The sequence below is a fragment of the Chelonoidis abingdonii genome, chromosome 10 (assembly GCF_003597395.2).
Source record: "Chelonoidis abingdonii isolate Lonesome George chromosome 10, CheloAbing_2.0, whole genome shotgun sequence".
Classification (NCBI taxonomy): domain Eukaryota; kingdom Metazoa; phylum Chordata; order Testudines; family Testudinidae; genus Chelonoidis; species Chelonoidis abingdonii.
In genome coordinates this window covers 19,389,304-19,408,696 of record NC_133778.1, presented here as the reverse complement: position 1 = coordinate 19,408,696, position 19,393 = coordinate 19,389,304, and the positions used below count along the sequence as shown (strand labels likewise).

Sequence of the window (19,393 nt, the reverse complement as noted above, 5' to 3'; positions counted from 1 at the left end):
ATGTGCATGCATCCTAGGCAGTTTGTGGGCACTCTAATTCTTTTGTGTTTAACCTCACCAGTGTATCTGGGAGAAAGAGTTAGTACTTCAATTGCTGATATTAATTCTTTCTGTCTTAGGAGTCTGAGTATGTCTCTGCTCATCTCCATGAATGGATAGATCTGATTTTTGGCTACAAACAGAGGGGACCAGCTGCAGTGGAGGCGCTCAATGTGTTCTATTACTGTTCTTACGAAGGTACAAAACCATGCTCTCTTCTTGTCATTGCAATCACATTTATGGGGTTTGAGAAACATCTGGAAACCGATTCCGCATCAAGAATGCAGTATAGTGCCATATGGTAAAAGAATAGAATATTTGATGTTCAGATAAGAAAATGTGAATTTTTAATTAAATACCCTCTTTAGCCCTTCTGTAGGAACTTTATAATTGCTTCTGTTCAATTAACAAACAGTTCTGTAAGATTCCATTGGAAACATAATGGAAAACATATTGGAACTTATTTTCTAGAGTCTAGTCATAGTAATTTACTATATAACATATTTTAGAAGGTAAACTTTAGAAAGTCTTTTACCAAGAAAGTATATTCTGGGTTACTTTTTGCGCACATTAAATAAAGAAAATTTATCTTCCCAAAAGCCGGATGCTGCAACCAAAACACTCACTCACTTCTGTAGGAGAAAGTTTGCAGAATGGAACTTTTAGAAGACTATATAAAATAAACTGATGGTGGTTGATAATTTTATAGAGAGAAGGGGTAATGGTTTTGCAGTTAGTGTATATTTTCCTACATGTGTTTTGTATCTCTTTCGTCAGTGAATTATGTGTAGACAATGCTGCTTATTGTTTACTGCCCTCTGCTACTCTGGTTATGATTCCAGGAGCTGTGGATTTAGATGCCTTAACAGATGAGAAGGAAAGAAAAGCTTTAGAAGGGATGATTAACAATTTTGGACAAACACCCTGTCAACTGCTGAAGGTAAATCTCTTTTTGTAGCAATAAACACACACGTTCCATATCAGTCAGTTTTGGGAAGATATACACTTGAATGGCAGGGGCTTGTAGAAGGATTATGCAACCATTGTGATGACCATTGTTCCTTTAAGAGTCTATTCCAGGTATTATAACCTGTAAATTGTAGGAAACCTGTAACTTTTAGGAAAGTTAATCTTCTACAGTGTTATCATTAATAAAGGAGACCTGGTATAAAATTTTCAAAAAAGCCTATTTCCCGTTTTCAAAATGGAATAGACACTTAGGAGCCTAAGTCCCATTGACTTTCAATTAAATTTAAGCACCTAAGTATCTAAGGGTATGTCTTCCCTACCGGCTGGATTGAGGGGCAGTGATCGATCCCCGAGAGCTCTCCCGTCAACTCCTGTACTCCAGCTCAGTGAGAGGCACATGGAGAGTCGACGGGGGAATGGTAGCAGTCAACTCACTGTGGTGTCCACTGCAGTAAGTCGATCTAAGTACGTCAACTTCAGCTACATTATTCACGTACCTGAGGATGCATAACTTAGATCGATTTCTGCCCTACCTCCCCCCAGTATAGACCAGGCCCAAGTCACTTTTGAAAATGGGAATTAGACTCCAAAGTCACTTAAGAGTCTTTGAAAATTTTATCTCTGGTATTTCATCTTCTGATGTAATTTAAATAGATGTGGAAACAACTTTCTTCATAATTTTGCCATTTAATATTTTTGAGAGCTAACTATAGCTCCGAGAAAAGCCCTTTCAGATAGACTTGCCATCTGATCAATTTTTAAAATTGGATTATTCATAGGAGGAGTTTGCCTTCTGCATGTCTGCATGCCTTTGATAATTATTGTATAGTACTAGGTATTTTGTTAAATATGCTCCCGTAAGACAGGAAGTACATTTTTGTTAGTGTTAGTCCAATTCTTCACTTTCATTCCTTTCTTTCCAGGTTTCCACTCCAGTTTTCCTAGTATCTAGTCCTAAGGCTGTCTAAATTCTAGAACAGATGTGACATTCTGCAGGTGTTATGTATAGTAACCCTTTCATGCCAGCTATCAGTGAGAGGAAAGATTAACAACATGGCTTGTAATAAAATCTAAATGTTCCTTTTTTGGTATGAATGGTAAATATTTCTTTCTCAAATAATAAAACCAGCTTTAAGAAAAAGCCACCAAATGAATTTAACAAAATCTTTCCCTCTCCCTATCCCCTGTGGAGTAAATCTTCCAAGTAAATCAGCCATGGTTTTCTTTGTATAGAAAAATGGTCTAGAAACAATAACTCCAGAGGAGTCCCTTCATCTGAATTTAATATATTGAGCTAGAATTTACATTCTCTTGACTCTGAATACCGTACATGACTTGAACAGTTCAATAAAAGATTATTTCCCACTATGCTGAGATTGTGTATAAATTTGATTTTTTTTTAAAATTGATATTGTCTCCTAGGAGCCTCATCCTGCGAGATTATCTGCAGAGGAGGTACTACAGAGACAGACCAAAAGTGACAGCTCAACCCTGAATCTGTTCCAGCATCTCCCTGAACTTAAGTCATTCTTCGTAGAGGTAGCAGCTGACACATATTGCATTGCATGTGTTTTAAGACTAGTCTGAAACCTCTAATGTGTTGGAATAAAAGGTGGTCAGCAAACTAAAAATAAACTTGCTTATAATGTAAAGAAAATTTTGTACAAAACATCTAATAAACCATTTGTATAGAAGGAGATGTTTCTTTGCAGTGAACGTATACAGGTGGAGTAAGTTTACTTACTCTCATCCTGCAGTGATTCTGTAACATTTATTTTAACTATCTAAATGTTATATTTTATCCTTTTTGCTTCCTTCCCTTCCTACTTTCCAAGTGCCTACATGCAGTCTGGAGAGAGAGATCCTGGCCCCACTGTAGTCAATGGCAAAATTCCCATTGACTTCAAAGTGGTCAGGATTTCTCCCCTAGTGTTAGTGGCCAAACTTAGCTATTTAAGATGTGTGTACCTCTACCTGGTAGTGCAACTTTGTCTCCCAGGTAACTAAAGTATTTGTCCCACCTATGGATGTTTGTCAACTGAAAATGTCATTTCTCATAGGGTATCAGTGATGGTGTTCCCATTGTCAAGGCTGTTGTTCCCAGGAACCAGTCACGTTCCTTTATGTCTCAAGGGAGCCCAGAGATCCTGGTGAGTTGGATGTGTCAGTACAGCTGTTTGAAACTCTGTGTTACATATGACTGCACTGTTCCTAAAATTAACCTTTATATTGACAAAATGTGGGTGCTAGTAATGTTCTAGATGTCATAATGAGATAACGTGTTACTATCAATCTGAATCTAGGTTCTTATAACAGTCTCCATCTTAATAATCTCTTTGGAAGTGCTCATATATTGTTTAATTTCCTCCACTCACATTTGTGTAGGCCAAATTAGGCATAAATAAACCTGTGGCTAGTCAGATTTTGTACACCTGTGTCTGAAGATTTGATTCTATTCCTTTCAAGTCACTAACAAAAATAGTACACTACATTAAAACTAGATGGAATTACTTTCACGCTGACTCAGGCCTTGGCTACACTGGCACTTTACAGCGCTGCAACTGTCTCATTCAGGGGTGTGAAAAAACACCCCCCTGAGCACAGCAAGTTACAGCACTGTAAAGTGCCAGTGTAAACAGTGTCCCAGCGCTGGAATCGCGGCTCCCAGCACTGTAAGCTAATCCCCACAGGAAGGTGGAGTACCTGCAGCGCTGGGAGAGCTCTCTCCCAGCGCCGGCACAGCGACCACACGCGCACTTTAATGCGCTGCCGTGGGAGTGCTTTGAAGTTGCAAGTGTAGCCATACCCTCAGTAACAAAACGACTCTGGGAATGTCTTTTAATTTGTCGTAACTTTACGTGCTAGTTACTCCCACTGAATATTTTAAAGAAAATAAAATTCAGGAATTAAATAATTATGATGAAATACATGTGCAAAGAACAGGCTGCCTTACCAGCTTGCATCTCAAGTACCAATTGCTGTTCTATCTAGCCAATATATATCACACACAAGCATCATTCACTTTTCTATCTAGGCAGTATATACCATACATTAGAATCACAACTAAGGCTAAGATTTTGTCAGGGTTATTTTTAGTAAAAGTCACAGACAGGTCACGGGCAATAAACAAAAATTCATGAAAGCCGTGACCTGTCTGTGACTTTCGCTGCTGCGGCTCCATGGTTTCCCTTGCCACCATGGTGGCTGGAAGCTGCAGGGGGGCCACCCTCCACCCACTGTGGCTGGGAGCTGCACCGTGACCATATTTCCCAAAGAGGAAATGGGACACCCCCAGCCACTAGCCCGAGGTGTGTCCGCCCTACCTGAGTCTGCCGCCTCTTGCTGGAACCCTGAGGAGGGCCCACTCAGGAGTCTGTCACCTGTCGCTGGAACCTTGCAGGGGGCCCCCTGTTGCTGGGACCCTGCCAGGGCCCTACTGGATGCCAGCTCCAGCGTCTGAAGCAGAAAATGTCATAGAGGTCTCTGGAAGTCACCGATTCCTTGACTTCCATGGCATCCATGACATATACGTAGCCTTAGTCATAACTCATTATTTAAAAAAAAAAATAAAACAAAAAACCTCACAGACTCTCCATCCTGTCCTCATGATAGTGCTAGCCTCAGCTGGATCAGTTTGGTGGTAAACTTTCAAGAAACCTTTGTTGGCTCAGATGCAAGCTCTGTTATTGGGAAAGACATGCAAAGAAGAGGGCTTTGCAACATTACACAGTTTCATTGATTTTTATCAATCTTACTTTTTCAGGTGATAGCAAGTCTGAATTGCATTATTGGAACCCATGGGTGGCTACCATATGATAGAAATATCTCCAACTATTTTACGTTCATCAGAGATCCAACTGTGACAAATCCCAAGTAAGTAAAGAAGAGGAAAGATACAGTAGTGACCTCTGTTATAAAAACAGTATGAGTCAAAGTACTATAGGTACACAGTCGTCTTCTATAGTGATTTGATAGCATTGCTTTAATTATCTGTGATTTTTAATTAAAACCTAAGATCTGTATAGTGTGCTTTACATTTTTCAAAGCTTTGACATCCCCTAATATTAATTAAACTACAGTTTTTCTCTGAGAAGTGACTAAAAAGAATGCTATTGTAAGGTTCTGTCTTCATTGTCTGTTACTGACTTTCTGACCAATTTACTAAAATGTTTTTCTAACTGCCAGCCCTGCAAACTCATCCTGGCATCTGAGAGTCAAGCTTGCTTCATTATTCTCATGCATCTTCGTTCATAATAAATGTTCTGCAGATGTGGCCTTGTTTATACCTATGCAATTCATATCGTCCAGCTCTGTTTTCAGTGACATCTCTGCAACTCCCATTGCTTTCACTGGGTTTGCACAAGGTTAACTGATTGGAATTTAATAAACTCTTCTGTTGATGATGGACTAAGAGGAATAGGGCTCACTCTTCCTTACATATGTTAGCTCGACAGTATTAACAGGAGTCAAGAGTAGTTAAAACACTTGTCATCAAAGTGAAAAGATATGAGACTGAATACATGGGAGGAGTAGATTTCATGAGTAAAAACTACCATTTAGTTTGTAAAAACATGAGTTAAAAACTACCTTTTCACAGCAGAACCACACTTCAGATTACAAACTGTGCCTCGCCTTTTGATTGTTTACAAGAGGTTTGTCTTTTTACAGAATTTTGAAAAAAAAATTCTATAAATACTATTTAATGTGGATTACAGTTATCCAGTGTCTCAAACCAGGTAGGATATTGTATAAAGAACTAGTATGAAATCCTGACCTGCCCTGAAGACAAAGATAATTTTTTAATTGATATCAGGGGGCCAGGATTTCAACCCTAGTGTTCCTAGGTACATATTCTTTATAGATCATAATATTAACATAGGGCAAATCTTAACTGTAAAATTTGTTTGCAGAACACAACGTAGCATAAGTGGTCCTTTCGCTCCAGGGCTAGAGATCACCTCTAAACTGTTTGTAGTGTCCCATGATGCAAAGTTGCTGTTCAGTGGAGGGCACTGGGACAATAGCATTAGAGTGACATCACTCACAAAGGGCAAATTAATTGGACAGCATGTCAGACACATGGGTAAGTAAACTATTTTTGTTTTGAATTATGAAATTATATGTTTTATACATGGTTTTTGTAACACAAAAATCTGACACTTTGACTATTGCAAGGCTCAGTCTTTTAAAAAGAATAATAGAATAGTGTATTTGGGTCACATTGTAATGAGAGAATACTCTAGTTTCTCCCATTCTTGCCATCATGCTCTGTGGTTCAAGTAGGACTAATGAAAACCTATGTGCTCATGTATTTATACAGTCATTCCAATAGTAATCCCAGTGTGTTTTAAAAACAATCTTTATTTTTTTAAGATAAGATAATAATGATTACTTTTAATGTTTGTCCTGCTCCTGGCTAAGGCTTTATTACTACAACTAGGACCTTAGACTTTAATGTGTCTTGAAAATGTATACCACATTCCTGGTGTAGAGTTTGTGTTTGTTTGCCAAAGTAGCTACATTGCTGGCATGCTGCACAGCATCCCATTGCCACCAAATGTCCATCCGTTTTAAAGCTGGATAAAATGCTTAGATAAGATGCAAAGTTAAGGTAATTTGTTTTCTTTCCTTTATAGATATCGTGACCTGTTTGGCTATAGATTTCTGTGGAATCTATTTAATTTCAGGTTCCAGAGACACAACGTGTATGATATGGCAAATAGTTCAGCAAGTAAGTATTCCTGCAGAGCTTTAGAAGCAGCCTTCTGAGGGGTTTTGCTTTAGTGCTTTAGTGCTTTGTTCACCAATCTACCAATCCAGTATGTTTAGACTCATTAGTGTTTCATTAGAGTTGTTGTTTGTTTATTTGTTTGCTCTGTCTGTCATGTTTGCAGGGTAAAACAGACTTCTAAAAATGATGATGATGTTCTGTATCTCTCTTAGACTGTTCCATGGTTTTCAAGTACACGTATTGGTGTGTCTGCTCCATTTATTAGAGTGACATTAATAATGTTACCTAGAGTACTTTTATTTGGTTAAGGTGCTTTGCAGACAACATAAAACAACCTTTGAGGTAGATAAGTAAATATTATTCCTGTTTTACTGATGGAGAAACTGAAGCTAGAAACTAGAGATGGTGACCTTTCCAGCATCTCAGGAGTTTGTGTCAGTCAGGATTAGAACTCGAGTGCTCCTGATTTCTAATCTTATGCTCACAGTACTGGACTATGTTGCCTCTCTTCTGGTGTTCTGTTTCCTTAGTGTGAAATACTGATGTGTAACTGTCACTGGGTGGCTGGCTCTTTAAAGAGAAGTGGGTCTCAGCCAACTCTCTTCCCCAGATGGGGACAGTGAAGGTCATTTGACCTCTGGGTCATATGACTCAATTGGTCCTCTGTGATAGGTAAGGGAGAGGTGTGGTAATGAGAGACCAGGGGGAGATAAAGTATGTCTATGCTGTGTTTTAACATCCATGGCTGGCCTGTGTCGGCTGACTTGGGCTTAGGCTACGGGGCTGTTTAATTGCGGTGTAGGTGTTCTGGCTTAGGCTGGAGCCTGGGCTCTTCGACTCTCCTCCCTCGAGGGGTCCCAGAGCCTGGGCTTCAGCCCAGGCCTGAACATCTACACCAGGGATTGGCAACCTTTGGCATGTGGCTCACCAGGGTAAGTACCCTGGCAGGCAGAGCCGGTTTGTTTACCTGCCGCATCCACAGGTTCAGCCGATCTCGGCTCCACTGGCCGCAGTTTGCCATTCCAGGCCAAAAGGGGCTGTGGGAAGTGGTAGCCAGCACATCCCTCGGCCCACGCCACTTCCCGCAGCCCCTGTTGGCCTGAAGTGACAAACGTGGCCAGTGGGAGCCGCGATCAGCCAAACCTGCAGACGTGGCAGGTAAACAAACCAGCCTGGCCCGCCAGGGTACTTTAATATCTAAGTTGTGATTTCACAAATGGAAAGTAGATATGATTTTTAGCATGCTAATGTAAGCCCCTAAAATGTGAGGTTGCCTTTACCAATGTTAAACATAACACAGAATGGCAGAGTCTAAATAAAAGAAGACCCCAACGTGATGATAGTGGAAAGATCATTTTAGCATAAGTTTTCATTCTTCTTTATAAAAGGCAACTTTTCAAATAGGAAAATATCCTGGTTTACATTTTTGAAGGCCTGGTAATTCCTGAACATGAAAGCAAGAATGAGAAGAAGGAAAGTGGACTGCATACACAAACAAATTAACTTGGTAGTAGTGGTTTTTGGTGTCATTGTCTTTATGCTGATGTACCAGCAGGTTACCAGTTTTCTGAGTTAATAAAACTTAGCCCAGCCCTAGGATACCCCTTGATTATCTTGGTTTACCAGATGTTGTTTGCAGACCTCTGCCCCTCAACATGCAAATAGGGAAATGGAAGTGTTACAGGCTACAGCTCCTGCTGTGTCATATGGCCAATATGCCTGATTTTATCTTCTTGTGTTTTGTTTAAGAGTCATTTAGGGCTAAATCCAGCTAGCACGCTGTAATGTCAGCGCATTGGCATGTAAACAGATACTCTAACAGATGTATGCAGTGAACAAGAAATTGTGCTGTCACTGAGTAGGATACCACATGTTTGACATGTTATACACTGAGAACATTTTACAGCTGCTTTCAGAAAGACAGTAGTTTGCGCACATGGAGACAAACTCAAAAAGTTGAGGGTAGAACTCTCTCTTGTTGAAGCCATATTCCTAGAGCTTACTGAAATTTGGAATTTCCATCTCACAAGAAATTCTGACAGTTTAGCATTTGTTTGTGCCAAACTGGGACTAAAAGCTTAAATTTTAAAATTTTTGTCAGTACAGAATCATGAAAATTTTTGATTAAGACATGTCAAGATTTTGATATTATTGATTGAAATGAATTCCCATAGTGATGCATTACCTAATAGGAGACAGATGCACGCATTCTTCCATACAGGTCGTGATCCTTGGGTGGATTACATCTCCCGTAATGCATGTAATCATGTAACTCGCATGATTCACCATGCAGCTCAGGCAGAGAAATCTGCATTTCATTGGGGGAGATGTTGTCCTCCAGGGAGCCCAGCCATAGGAGAGAATCGGGGGCCTGAACTACAACTCCCGTTAGAATAGAGTTCAAGGTTTTGTTGAACTGACTCAAAGCTACAAAGAGTCCTGTGGCACCTTATAGACTAACAGATGTATTGGAGCATAAGCTTTCGTGGATGAATACTCACTTCGTGAGACGCATGGCTCAAAGCTAGTTGTTTCTGGTCAATTAAGAAAACTAGAATATTCCAATCTAGGTTGAACTGACCTGAAATGAAATATTTAATTTAGGTTTTCCTTATGGAAAATTGAAATTTTGGGCAAAATCAAAATTTTCTTGTGGAAAACTTTGGTTTTGCAGAAACTGTGTTTTCCATCGGAAAATCATTCCAATGGGAAAGTCCCGATGAGCTCTACTTATTTATTTTACTTGGTCAGACTAAGGCCCCTGCTAAGACTGCTTCTTTTGCCCTACCCCAACAGTGCAAAGCCGCATTCAAAGGAATCCCCAGAAACCAGTTAAGCCACTTTTTGTCGGGGGGAATCTTTGAGTGGTTTAAGGCCCATGTAATTGACTCCCTCCCTTGTAGTGTTCAATGTAGGGGTCATTGTCAGGAAAATAAGGTGTAGCCAAGAAGCTGCAATCTCCACCAGATCCCTGCTGCCATAAGGGCCATAGACATTTAATTGGGAACTGGAGACTGAACCAATGCCTAATGGCCCAATGACTAGGGCAATGCAAAGGTGGCTTACAACCATAAGCTGACACTCACTTTCTCGGTTGCTGTACTGGTGCAATATGACCTGTTCTGAGGCCTGATCTACACTACATGTTTAAACTGATTTTAGCAGCGTTAAACCGATTTAACACTGCACCCATCCACACAACGAGGCCCTTTATATTGATATAAAGGGCTCTTTAAACTGATTTCTGTACTCCTCCCTGACGAGAGGAGTAGTGCTGAAATCGGTATTACCATATCGGATTAGGTGGCCTCAAATCAACGATAGTGGCCTCCGGCGGTATCCCACAGTGCCACCATTGTGACCACTCTGGACAGCAATCTGAACTTGGATGCAGTGGTCAGGTAGACAGGAAAAGCCCTGCGAACTTTTTGAATTTCATTTCCTGTTGCCCAGCATGGAGCTCTGATCAGCATGGGTGGCGATGCAGTCCCATCCAAAAAGAGCTCCAGCGTGGACCGCTGCAGGAGATACTGGATCTATGCCACTGTAGGGGAGACAAATTCTGTTCTATCAGAGCTCTGTTACAGAAGACGAAATGCCAAAGCATTTTTAAAAAATCTCCAGGCTATGATACAGGTCCACACACCTGCTGTGTGACAAGCATAACGGAAAGCAAGAATCAAGTGGATGCTCATGGGGGAGGAAGGAAGGGGTACGGAGGCTTCAGCTATTCCAGGTCCCCAGCATCTCGAAAAGTATTTGCATTTTGGTGAGCCTCCCAATCCTGTAGGGTCAACACATTTTTCCGGGTGGTTCAGGGTGTAGCTCGTTATATTTACTTCCCTCCCCCCCCCCCGGAACAAAGGAAAAAAATCATTCTTGACTTTTTTCATGTCACTGTATGTCTACTGCATGCTGCTGGTAGACTTGATGCTGCGGCCAGTGACACCAGCTGATCCTCTCCCCTCTCTCTCCCTCTCCCTCCCCAGTGGTAGACTACAGTGCGAGTACAGGATGTAGCAGTTCTCAGTCTAGTAGCCGTCCTCATCTCATCCCGTGAGTGCTCCTGGCTGGCCTCGGTGGAGCTCGGGCTGGGTGCCTGGGATATAAATAGGAATCTCCTGGTCATTCTCAGTAGATGGTACAGAACGGCGAGTTGGAATCATCTCTCTTATACAACTGGGTGCTGAGCTCCATCAGCCCCCTCCCTTTCCTGTGTAAAGAAAAGATTCTGTACTGCCTGGACTATTATGCCGCGGGTGCTTGGGCTCCTCTCCCTTGCACCATTTAATGTCCTGCCTGGACTATAATAGCAGTGGAGGCTGCCTCCCCCCATTTTTATCTCACTAACAAGTCAAGTGTTTCTCTATTCCTGCATTCTTATTACTTCATCACACAAATGGGGGGACGCTGCACGGTAGCCCAGGAGGGTTGGGGGAGCAGGAATCAACGGATGGAGTTGCTTGCAGGGGCACCCCCTAGAATGGCATGTGTTCATCATTTCTGCGGGTCTGACCGGAGCGACTGTGTTCTCTGGACACTGGTCTGTAGTACACTTGCACCATATTCTAGGCAGATGAACTCTATTTCAGATAAACCATAAAGGAGGGATTGACTCGGGGAGTCTTCCCATTTTGTCTTTTGTGCCCTGGCCGCCTCAGCCAGGGGCACGATGACAGCAGCAGATGGTACAGAACGACTGATAACCGTCATCTCACGCCAGCATTTACAATGCAGCAATAGTACGAACAACTTTAACCGCTCTGACTGTCTTGCAAAGGCAACTGAATTGCTGCTGTGTAGGCTGAGTACGTGTCTGTTAGCAACATCCAGTACACAACGGGGACAGTAAAAAAAAAAGCTGAACAGCTCCATGGTTGCCATGCCTATGGATCTCCCAGGGCAATCCAGTGGAAAAGCCAATGAAATGATTGTCTGTCTTCTTTCACGAGGAAGAATGAGTGACGAATTTACCCAAATCCCGCGACACTGTTTTTGCACCATCATGCATTGGCTGTCTCAACCAGGAATTCCCATGGGCGGGAACGCGAGGACACTATGGACTAGCTACGGGATAGCTACCACGTGCAACGCTCCAGAAATTTACACTAGCCTCAACCGTGGGACACACACCGCTGAATTAATGTGCTTAGTGTGGCCGCGTGCACTCGACTTTATACAATCTGTTTTACAAAACCGGTTTATGTAAAATCGGAATAATCTCGTAGTGTAGACATACCCTCAGGGTGTGTTCAGTGCCTGGATATTATGGGGACTGGTTCTCTATAAATAGCCATGGCAGACAGATCAGTAATTTTTGCACTTGCTGTGTTTTTCAGCGTTTGCACTTGCTGGGTTCTGAACCAATCATGCTACTTTTCCCTGAACCTATGTCCCTGTTGCCATGGCGTGTCCCATTGCATGCATCTGCTAGCACCCCCTACGCTGCCAAGAGTTTTTGTCCCCACCAATATGAAAGCAGTGGGACAAATGTCCTGCCTATTGCCACTTGTTCACTCCGTTGCTCTGGATTGTCAAATTCTTTTCTGGATCCTCATCCAGTCGTGTGTTCTGATATATCTTCTTGCTTCTTAGCACTGTCATGTGTGCCTCATATTTTCAAAGTTTTGGTTGGCATTCATCTCTCCATACTGTAAAGCAGAAGAGAAATTGTTTTCATACCCATCTCTTTAGACAGTGTGCATGCCAACAACAGACCCCACTTAAAGTGATTTTGAATATAGTTACATTATGTTAAAAGTGAAATGGAAGTACCAAATTGTTTTGGAGTGTTGGAGTGCCCTTATTGAAAGCTGTACCCTTACAGGAAGTTGTTTTGTGCAAAATATTGTAAGAGATCCATTATATCTCTCACAAAGCAGAATCAGATTGGCTGTTTCTCTGTATTGCCTCGGGATATGAGACAAAATTGATATAATTTTTATGCAAAATAGTCTTCACTCTCTTTAATTACATTCTGAAGAAGACAGTGAACACAAAGATCAAGGATGAATTAAATTCCTTTGTGATTTAATAAACTGAGGCACAAAAAGGGAAGCTGACTTAGGTGGCTCTAAATGTGAGGAACAATAGAAGTCAAGTGTGGTGTCTGGCACTGAGTGCATCTGATGTTAAAGATATCCTGTATGTGTTCTTCAACTGAGAAAATCTATGAATGTATCATTTTATGTTGATACCAGGGAGGAGTTCCTGTAGGCCTGGCACCTAAACCCTTGCAGATTCTGTATGGACATACTGATGAGGTATCCAGTGTTAGCATCAGCACTGAACTGGACATGGTGGTATCTGGAGCCAGGGTAAGCATCTTCATGATTTTCCTTCAAAGGAGTGATATTTACTACTAGGATTAGTGTAGCTGGAAAAAACAATACTGTTTCCTCTCTTCCCTTTTGAGTAAGGAGCAAGTCTTGTGCCATGTCAACACACACACTGCATAATTCACTTACTCTCATTCTGCTCTCACAGAGTAGGCTGCAGCTCTTTTGCACAGGTGAATGTCTGAAGTGTGTATAACCATCTGAAGAAATCCAGTTTCCTGTAGGAATACTCATGCTACAGAACTCCTTTTCTGCCTCAGCAAACACAAACTACTTGTCTTTACCTCTGAGGCTCTCCACAGCTTAACCACACCCTACCTACCAACTCTATCAAGCTGTTGACCTCTGTTTCCACTCTGATGATGGCCCACTTTCATCACTAAATAGCCCAATTCTACCTCAAGCACCTTCACATTTTGTCCCATTCCACCCCTCAGACATGGGAGGAGGCTCCCCATAAAAGATCTGCAAAGCCACTCTTTTGTCTTCCTTCAAATTCGCTGTTCTGCCATGATGCCTCCAAGACACTTGATAACAGCTACACAGGGGTGTCCTGTGACTGCTACTTTCTGTGTGAAATATGATTTCTTTCACTGCTACCTTTTCCTCCTCCCCCACCGGCATTTGTTTTTTTTTTTCTCCACCTGTTGTCTCCTCAGATGCTGAGATTGGAGCTCTTAAGGGGAAGGACTCTGTTCTTTTCACTGTCTGAGTACAGTGCCTAGCACAGTGGGGCCCTGATTCCTGTCTGGTACCTGTAGCAGTAGCGTAGCTAGGGGGCGCGCGGGGGAGCAGTCGCTCCCCCACCAAGCCACAAGTGGCACCTTTTTAATTTTACTCACCTGGGAGCAAAAAAAGAAAAAAGGCACCACCCGCTGTGGTGCTTTTACTGATGGGGCAGCGCTCCGGATCTTCGGCGGCATTTCGGTGGTGGGACCTTCACTTGCTTCGGGAGTCTTCGGCAGCACTGAAGCTTCATCACCAAAATGCCGCCAAACACCTGCACAGCGAGTGAAGGTCCTGCCGCCGAAGTGCCACCAAAGACCTGGAGTGCTGCCCTGTCAGTAAAAGCGCCATAGTGGGTGGTGCCTTTTTTTTCCTGCTCCTGCTCTTCCCTCCACCTGACTACGCCACTGAGTAGTTCCTTCTTCAAGAACTACTGCTGCACCTTAAGATCTTTTAAAATGTTCTTTTCCCTTGCTCCAAATAATTACCTTATGTGAATATTACCGTAAAGAAATAGCATTGAGTATTTTGTCTTAACAGGATAGCACTGTGATTATTCATACTATTCAGAAAGGTCAGTACATGAGGACTTTGCGACCACCTTGTGAAAGTTCCCTTCTGCTAACTGTTCCCAACCTGGCTGTATCCTGGGAAGGACACATAGTTGTCAACACCAGTATAGAAGGAAAGACTACTCTGAAGGTACTTCATAAGTTTCAACCCAAAGTCATAGAACACTGGTGTGTGTTTTGCTGTAAACATTAACCATAAATGTACCTGGTTTATTTTGCAGTAGAGCTAGTTTCTTAGGAAATTCTATGTGCAAGCTGCCCCACAGATGCACCAGTGTTTCTCAGACATTGAGAGGGACAGCCTGTCCTAGAGGGACAACCTTTAGGGTTCATGGTGTAATTCATTCTCGCTGCCTATTCGGTGTAGGGATGTCTCTTTTGATGAAGGCTTGTGTAATTGTGCCAAGAATTGGAAAGAGGCTTGTACCTCATGTTAACAGTCTGTGTTTGTTAACTTTCAGGACATGCTGCAAGCCCTAGCTTTTCTCCTTGCCCTGTAGGATTTGGGAGGGTGGGTGAGCCTGGGAAGGGAGACTCTGGTTTGTTTGGTGGGGTTTATTAATTGTTTGTCGTATTCATGTTGCTGCTGGGGTAGTGCTATCTGTAGGTGAGTGCCAGAGGCTGTTTAAGGATGAATGTATTTTTAAGTTTGTCAAGCATGTCCATAGATCAGATTGTAGTGTGGTCAAAATATAAATAAATACAAGTTGAACTTATCTAGTCCAGCACCCTCGGGACCTAACCAGTGCCAAACCAGAGAATTTTCCAAACCACGGGAGGTCAATGAAGAGTGCTAGCAGGTCTCCATAGGTGTGGGAAGTAGGGGTGCGGAGGGTGCTGCAACACACCTAGTGGGGGCCCACTGCCACCTGCGGTCCTGGCCACCAGCCTCCCGCCTGGGGGCTCCTGAGCTGCCAGCCCCTGGCCCGGGGTTCCAGCCACCGGCCCCAGGTCCTCCTCCTCCCTCCCGGAGGTTGAACACTGCTAAATCAGCTGTGCACGGTGCTCTGGAAATACTGGGGAGGGAGGGGGAGGAGTTGGTAAGCGCGAGGCCAGCGCGCAAGAGGTCCAGGAGGAGGGAGGAGCTTGGTGCCAGTGGATGCTCCGCACTCCAGCCCCGGAGCACCCATGGAGTCGGCGCCTATGCCGGACCATGGATGTTGCTGGACCAGGGAGTGCCAAGTTAGAGAGGTTCAACCTGTATTTAATTCTACATACTGCCATCAGATACCAACAGCTTTAGTTACTACCAGCCTTGGCTAAGAAGCTGACTGTATAAGTAATAAATCCTTAATCCGTTCAACCCTCCATGAGTAATTTCGTTTTAATCTCTTCAGGATAAGAATGCATTACATCTCTATTCTGTGAATGGCAAGTATTTGGGCTCTGAAAATCTAAAGGAGGAAGTGTCAGACATGTGTGTGACTGGCGAATATATCGTGATGGGGAGCCTACAAGGATTCCTTTCCATACGAGATCTCTATAGGTAACATACCAGCATCAGTAGGTTATCACTGCAGATAAGATGTACTGCACCAGCATGGTGGTTTATTTACATATAGGAATTGGTGTATGATGTGGAGATCATGAAGGATGTGACTTGTCATTCTTTTTCAAAAGAGGTCACAGATGGCTATTCTCTCATTGCCCCGTCACCTGATACTGGAAAATCAATTTGCAAAGGAAATCCAAAATTACAACCGGGTCCCTTATGCTCCTGTTTGGATTTTCTGGATGCTGAAGGGCAGGAAAGACCTATTTGTCAGCTGGGAATGCCACTTCTGGTGCATGACTGCACTGACAGCCCTTATCCCAATACTGGGACTGTCCTCCTCAATATCTGGGAAGGGACAGAGTTGGATGCAGACTTGGGGCTTGATCCAGCAAGATACTGAGTATCCGTGACCCATCAAAATCAATGGGAGCTGTGGGCTCAGCTCCTGGCAGAATCAAGCACATGGTGTGCAGCTGTAACTTCAGTTTAAAATCCTCTCTTCTTTCCGCTGTGTAGATTCATTGGCCTTTGCCCCCAGGAGGAGGAAACATACTTGCTCCAGGGGTAACTGCAGCACTAAGTCTGCTTTCCTGTCACTCTGCAGAGAGGATTTCTTTCTTTACTGATTCTGTCCCCAGTGCACAACCTTGTTAATAAGGCTATAGCCTGGGGATGGGATTTGACCCTCTATATCAGGGGTGGGCAAACTACGGTCCACGGGCCAGCTCCGGCCCACCAGCCATTTTAATACAGCCCTCAAGCTCCTGCTGGGGAGCAGGGTCTGAGGCTTGCCCTGCTCCGGGGCTCCAGCTGTGGAGCAGGGTTGAGGGGCCACTCCACATGGCTCCTGGAAGTAGTGGCAAGTCTATCCTACAGCTCCTATGTTTAGGGGCAGCCAGGGGGCTCCGCTCTGCATGCTGCCTCTGCCTCAAGCGCTGCCCCCACACCTCCCATTGGCCAGGAACCACGGCCAATGGGAGTTGCAGGCATGGCACCTGCAGACGGGACAGCACACAGCAGAGCTGCCTGGCCACACTTCCGCATAGGAGCCGGAGTGGGGGACATGCTGCTGCTTCCGGGAGCCACTTGAGGTAAGTGCTGCACAGAGCCTATACACCTGAGCCAGCCTAGCCCCCTGCCCCAGCCCTGATTCCCCAGCCCAGAGCACCCTCCTGTACTCCAAACCGCTCATCCCCAGCCCACCCCAGAGCCTGCACCCCCAGCTGGAGTCCTCACCTCCTGTGCCCACCCCCTGCCCCAGCCCTCTGAATCCCTCGGTCCCAGCCCGGAGCACCCTCCTGCACCCTAAACCGCTCATCCCCAGGCCTACCCCAAAGCCTGCCTCCCCAGCCGGAGCCTGTGCCCAACCCCCTGCCCCAGCCCTGATCTCCCTCCTGCCCTCTGAATCCCTTGGTCCCAGCCTGGAGCATCCACCTACACCTCAAACCCCGCATCCCCAGCTGGAGCCCTCACCGACACCCCCTCCCCCCCGCACCTCACTTCCCCAGTCCAGAGCCCCCTCCTGCACCTTGAACTCCTAATTTCTGGCCTGACCCTGGACCCCACACCCCCAACCTCCTCCTGTATCCCAACTCCAATTTTGTGAGCATTCATGGCCCACCATACAGTTTCTATACCCAGATGTTGCTCTTGGGCCAAAAAGTTCGCCCACTCCTGCTCTATGTAGAAGTTCACTATAACTTGAATTATAGTGTATTGAAACACATTGGGACTTACAGTGAAACCCTATTTGATAATGCATCTGAGTTCACGCTCAGTGAGTTCAGCTGTAGTATGGCTCTATCCATTATGTATAATGTATAGCAGTTAAATATTTAAGGTATTTTTTGTGTGGTTTTGCTTATTTCAGCCTGAATCTCAGCATCTCCCCCTTAGCCATGCGACTGCCGATTCGCTGCATTTCTGTTACCAAAGAATACAGCCACATCCTTGTAGGCTTGGAGGATGGCAAGTTGATTGTCGTTGGTGTTGGCAAGCCAGCTGAGGTAAAACCCACCATCAAGAACTTTGTCTACCGAACAGTGGGAAATTCACTTATTTCTGCTTTCCAGTTGAGCAAGAGGTCTCCTCTATGGCAGGGCAAACTTAAGAGCAAGTTTGAGTTTTCAGTGGGGAAGAAATAATTTTTGAGACAGCTCTATGAATAGAGATTTCTCTATAAGAAACAAGCATATAGGGAACGCAGATGGGAAAAAGCAGACCCAGTTGGACTAACCTACAGACTTTGTCATAGTTGAATAAGCAAGAGGTCAGAGTAACTAACATTTTCTGAATATGCTAGTGTTGTCTGTCACTTCTCAGAAACAAGTTCTGAATAGTATGTGATACCTTCGTTATAAATGATGAAGTAACTTCCCAGAAGAAAATTGGAAACAAAAAAGAGTGAGCTACTTTCTTTTAAGTTTTGGCTCTTGTCAGATATCCTTTACTATATGTTGCCTCCCTTTTTGGAAAAATCCGTATTTCTCACCATTCAGAATCTCTCATTGTAACTGCACAAAGATACCCTGAGTAGCCTCCTTTGTGCTCCTTACGGTGGATGTAAATTTGTAAGTACTGCATATGCACTATCAGTTACAGAGCATCCCTGTGTAAAACAGCAGTACCCACTTTGTCATGTTCAAAACAGGGGTTTCACAGTAACTACTTGTAACACCTCTGTCAAAGTATTTCACCAATATTATGAAGAGAGGCAGGGTTAGGCTTTCTGAATCTCTGGAGTGCTACAGTATATTTTAAGTTGAAAGCTCCTACTATTAACTATTACAGCCAGAAGGGTAACTTTAAACTGAGGTCTGCTTGACCTTCAGTATTTGCTAGAAAAGTATGTATTAAAGTAATGTATATTTTGTTAATTTTGAAAATAGTTCTAAGTGTCAGAAATGTTTCTAGTTAAGGAAACATAGTTTACTGAAATATATCCTGCTTAGGATCTTCACAGAATGAGAGCCTGATCCTGCTTCTATTGAAATCAGTGGCAAAACTTCCATCCATTTCAAATTAAACAACTTTTTCTATTATAGAATTAATGGATAGCTTCTTGTGTTAGATTTTTAAAAATCACCAGTCTTTTATAAAGATTTTCCAGTCTTAGAAAAACTCTGCTAGGCTGGAATTTGTCATTCATTATCTGAGACTTAAAGTAAATTTAATTAAGAACAGAGAAATCCGAGTTCCCCACTATGCTACATTCCTAGGGTTGGATTCCTCCTAAGGATATGCAGGTTCTTCCACAAGCTTTATCAGTGTATTCAGTTTATAATTCAGAGCATTTGGAGGATTAATATCTGTATAAACAGATTAAAAAACAATAATGGTAGGGACAACATTTATCCCATATTTTCCTGTTTCCTCTGATTTGTAAAAATCATTTGTGTTTAAAAGGTATTAACTTTTTTGTTTGACAAGTAAAATATGGAGATAAGAAATTAAGGACTTTCAAATTCCTCCTACAGAAGGTACTCTCTGTTAGGAATTGGGCTTCAGTGGTGATACTATATTT

General features: G+C 43.2%; 2 protein-coding genes across 5 annotated transcripts in view; one reads left to right on the top strand and one right to left on the bottom strand.

Annotated features, from left to right (window-relative positions):
* The window catches only part of NBEAL1 (neurobeachin like 1), a 141,334-nt gene that overhangs the window by 117,287 nt on the left and 4,654 nt on the right, over positions 1–19,393 (top strand). For all 4 annotated transcript variants that reach the window (XM_032775343.2, XM_032775342.2, XM_075069994.1 and 1 more), the window contains 11 exons: positions 120–237; positions 882–979; positions 2,431–2,547; positions 3,069–3,158; positions 4,772–4,881; positions 5,919–6,091; positions 6,645–6,739; positions 12,940–13,056; positions 14,344–14,505; positions 15,713–15,861; positions 17,741–17,876. In XM_032775343.2, the coding sequence (XP_032631234.1) occupies positions 120–237; positions 882–979; positions 2,431–2,547; positions 3,069–3,158; positions 4,772–4,881; positions 5,919–6,091; positions 6,645–6,739; positions 12,940–13,056; positions 14,344–14,505; positions 15,713–15,861; positions 17,741–17,876 (1,365 nt within the window). The remainder of the gene's footprint in view (positions 1–119; positions 238–881; positions 980–2,430; positions 2,548–3,068; positions 3,159–4,771; positions 4,882–5,918; positions 6,092–6,644; positions 6,740–12,939; positions 13,057–14,343; positions 14,506–15,712; positions 15,862–17,740; positions 17,877–19,393) is intronic.
* LOC116821878 (alpha-aspartyl dipeptidase-like) overlaps positions 7,924–19,393 on the bottom strand; it is a 49,149-nt gene continuing 37,679 nt past the window's right edge. The window contains 2 exon segments of the mRNA XM_075069995.1: positions 7,924–9,856; positions 11,975–12,390. The gene's annotated coding sequence lies outside the window, so the exon portion shown is untranslated.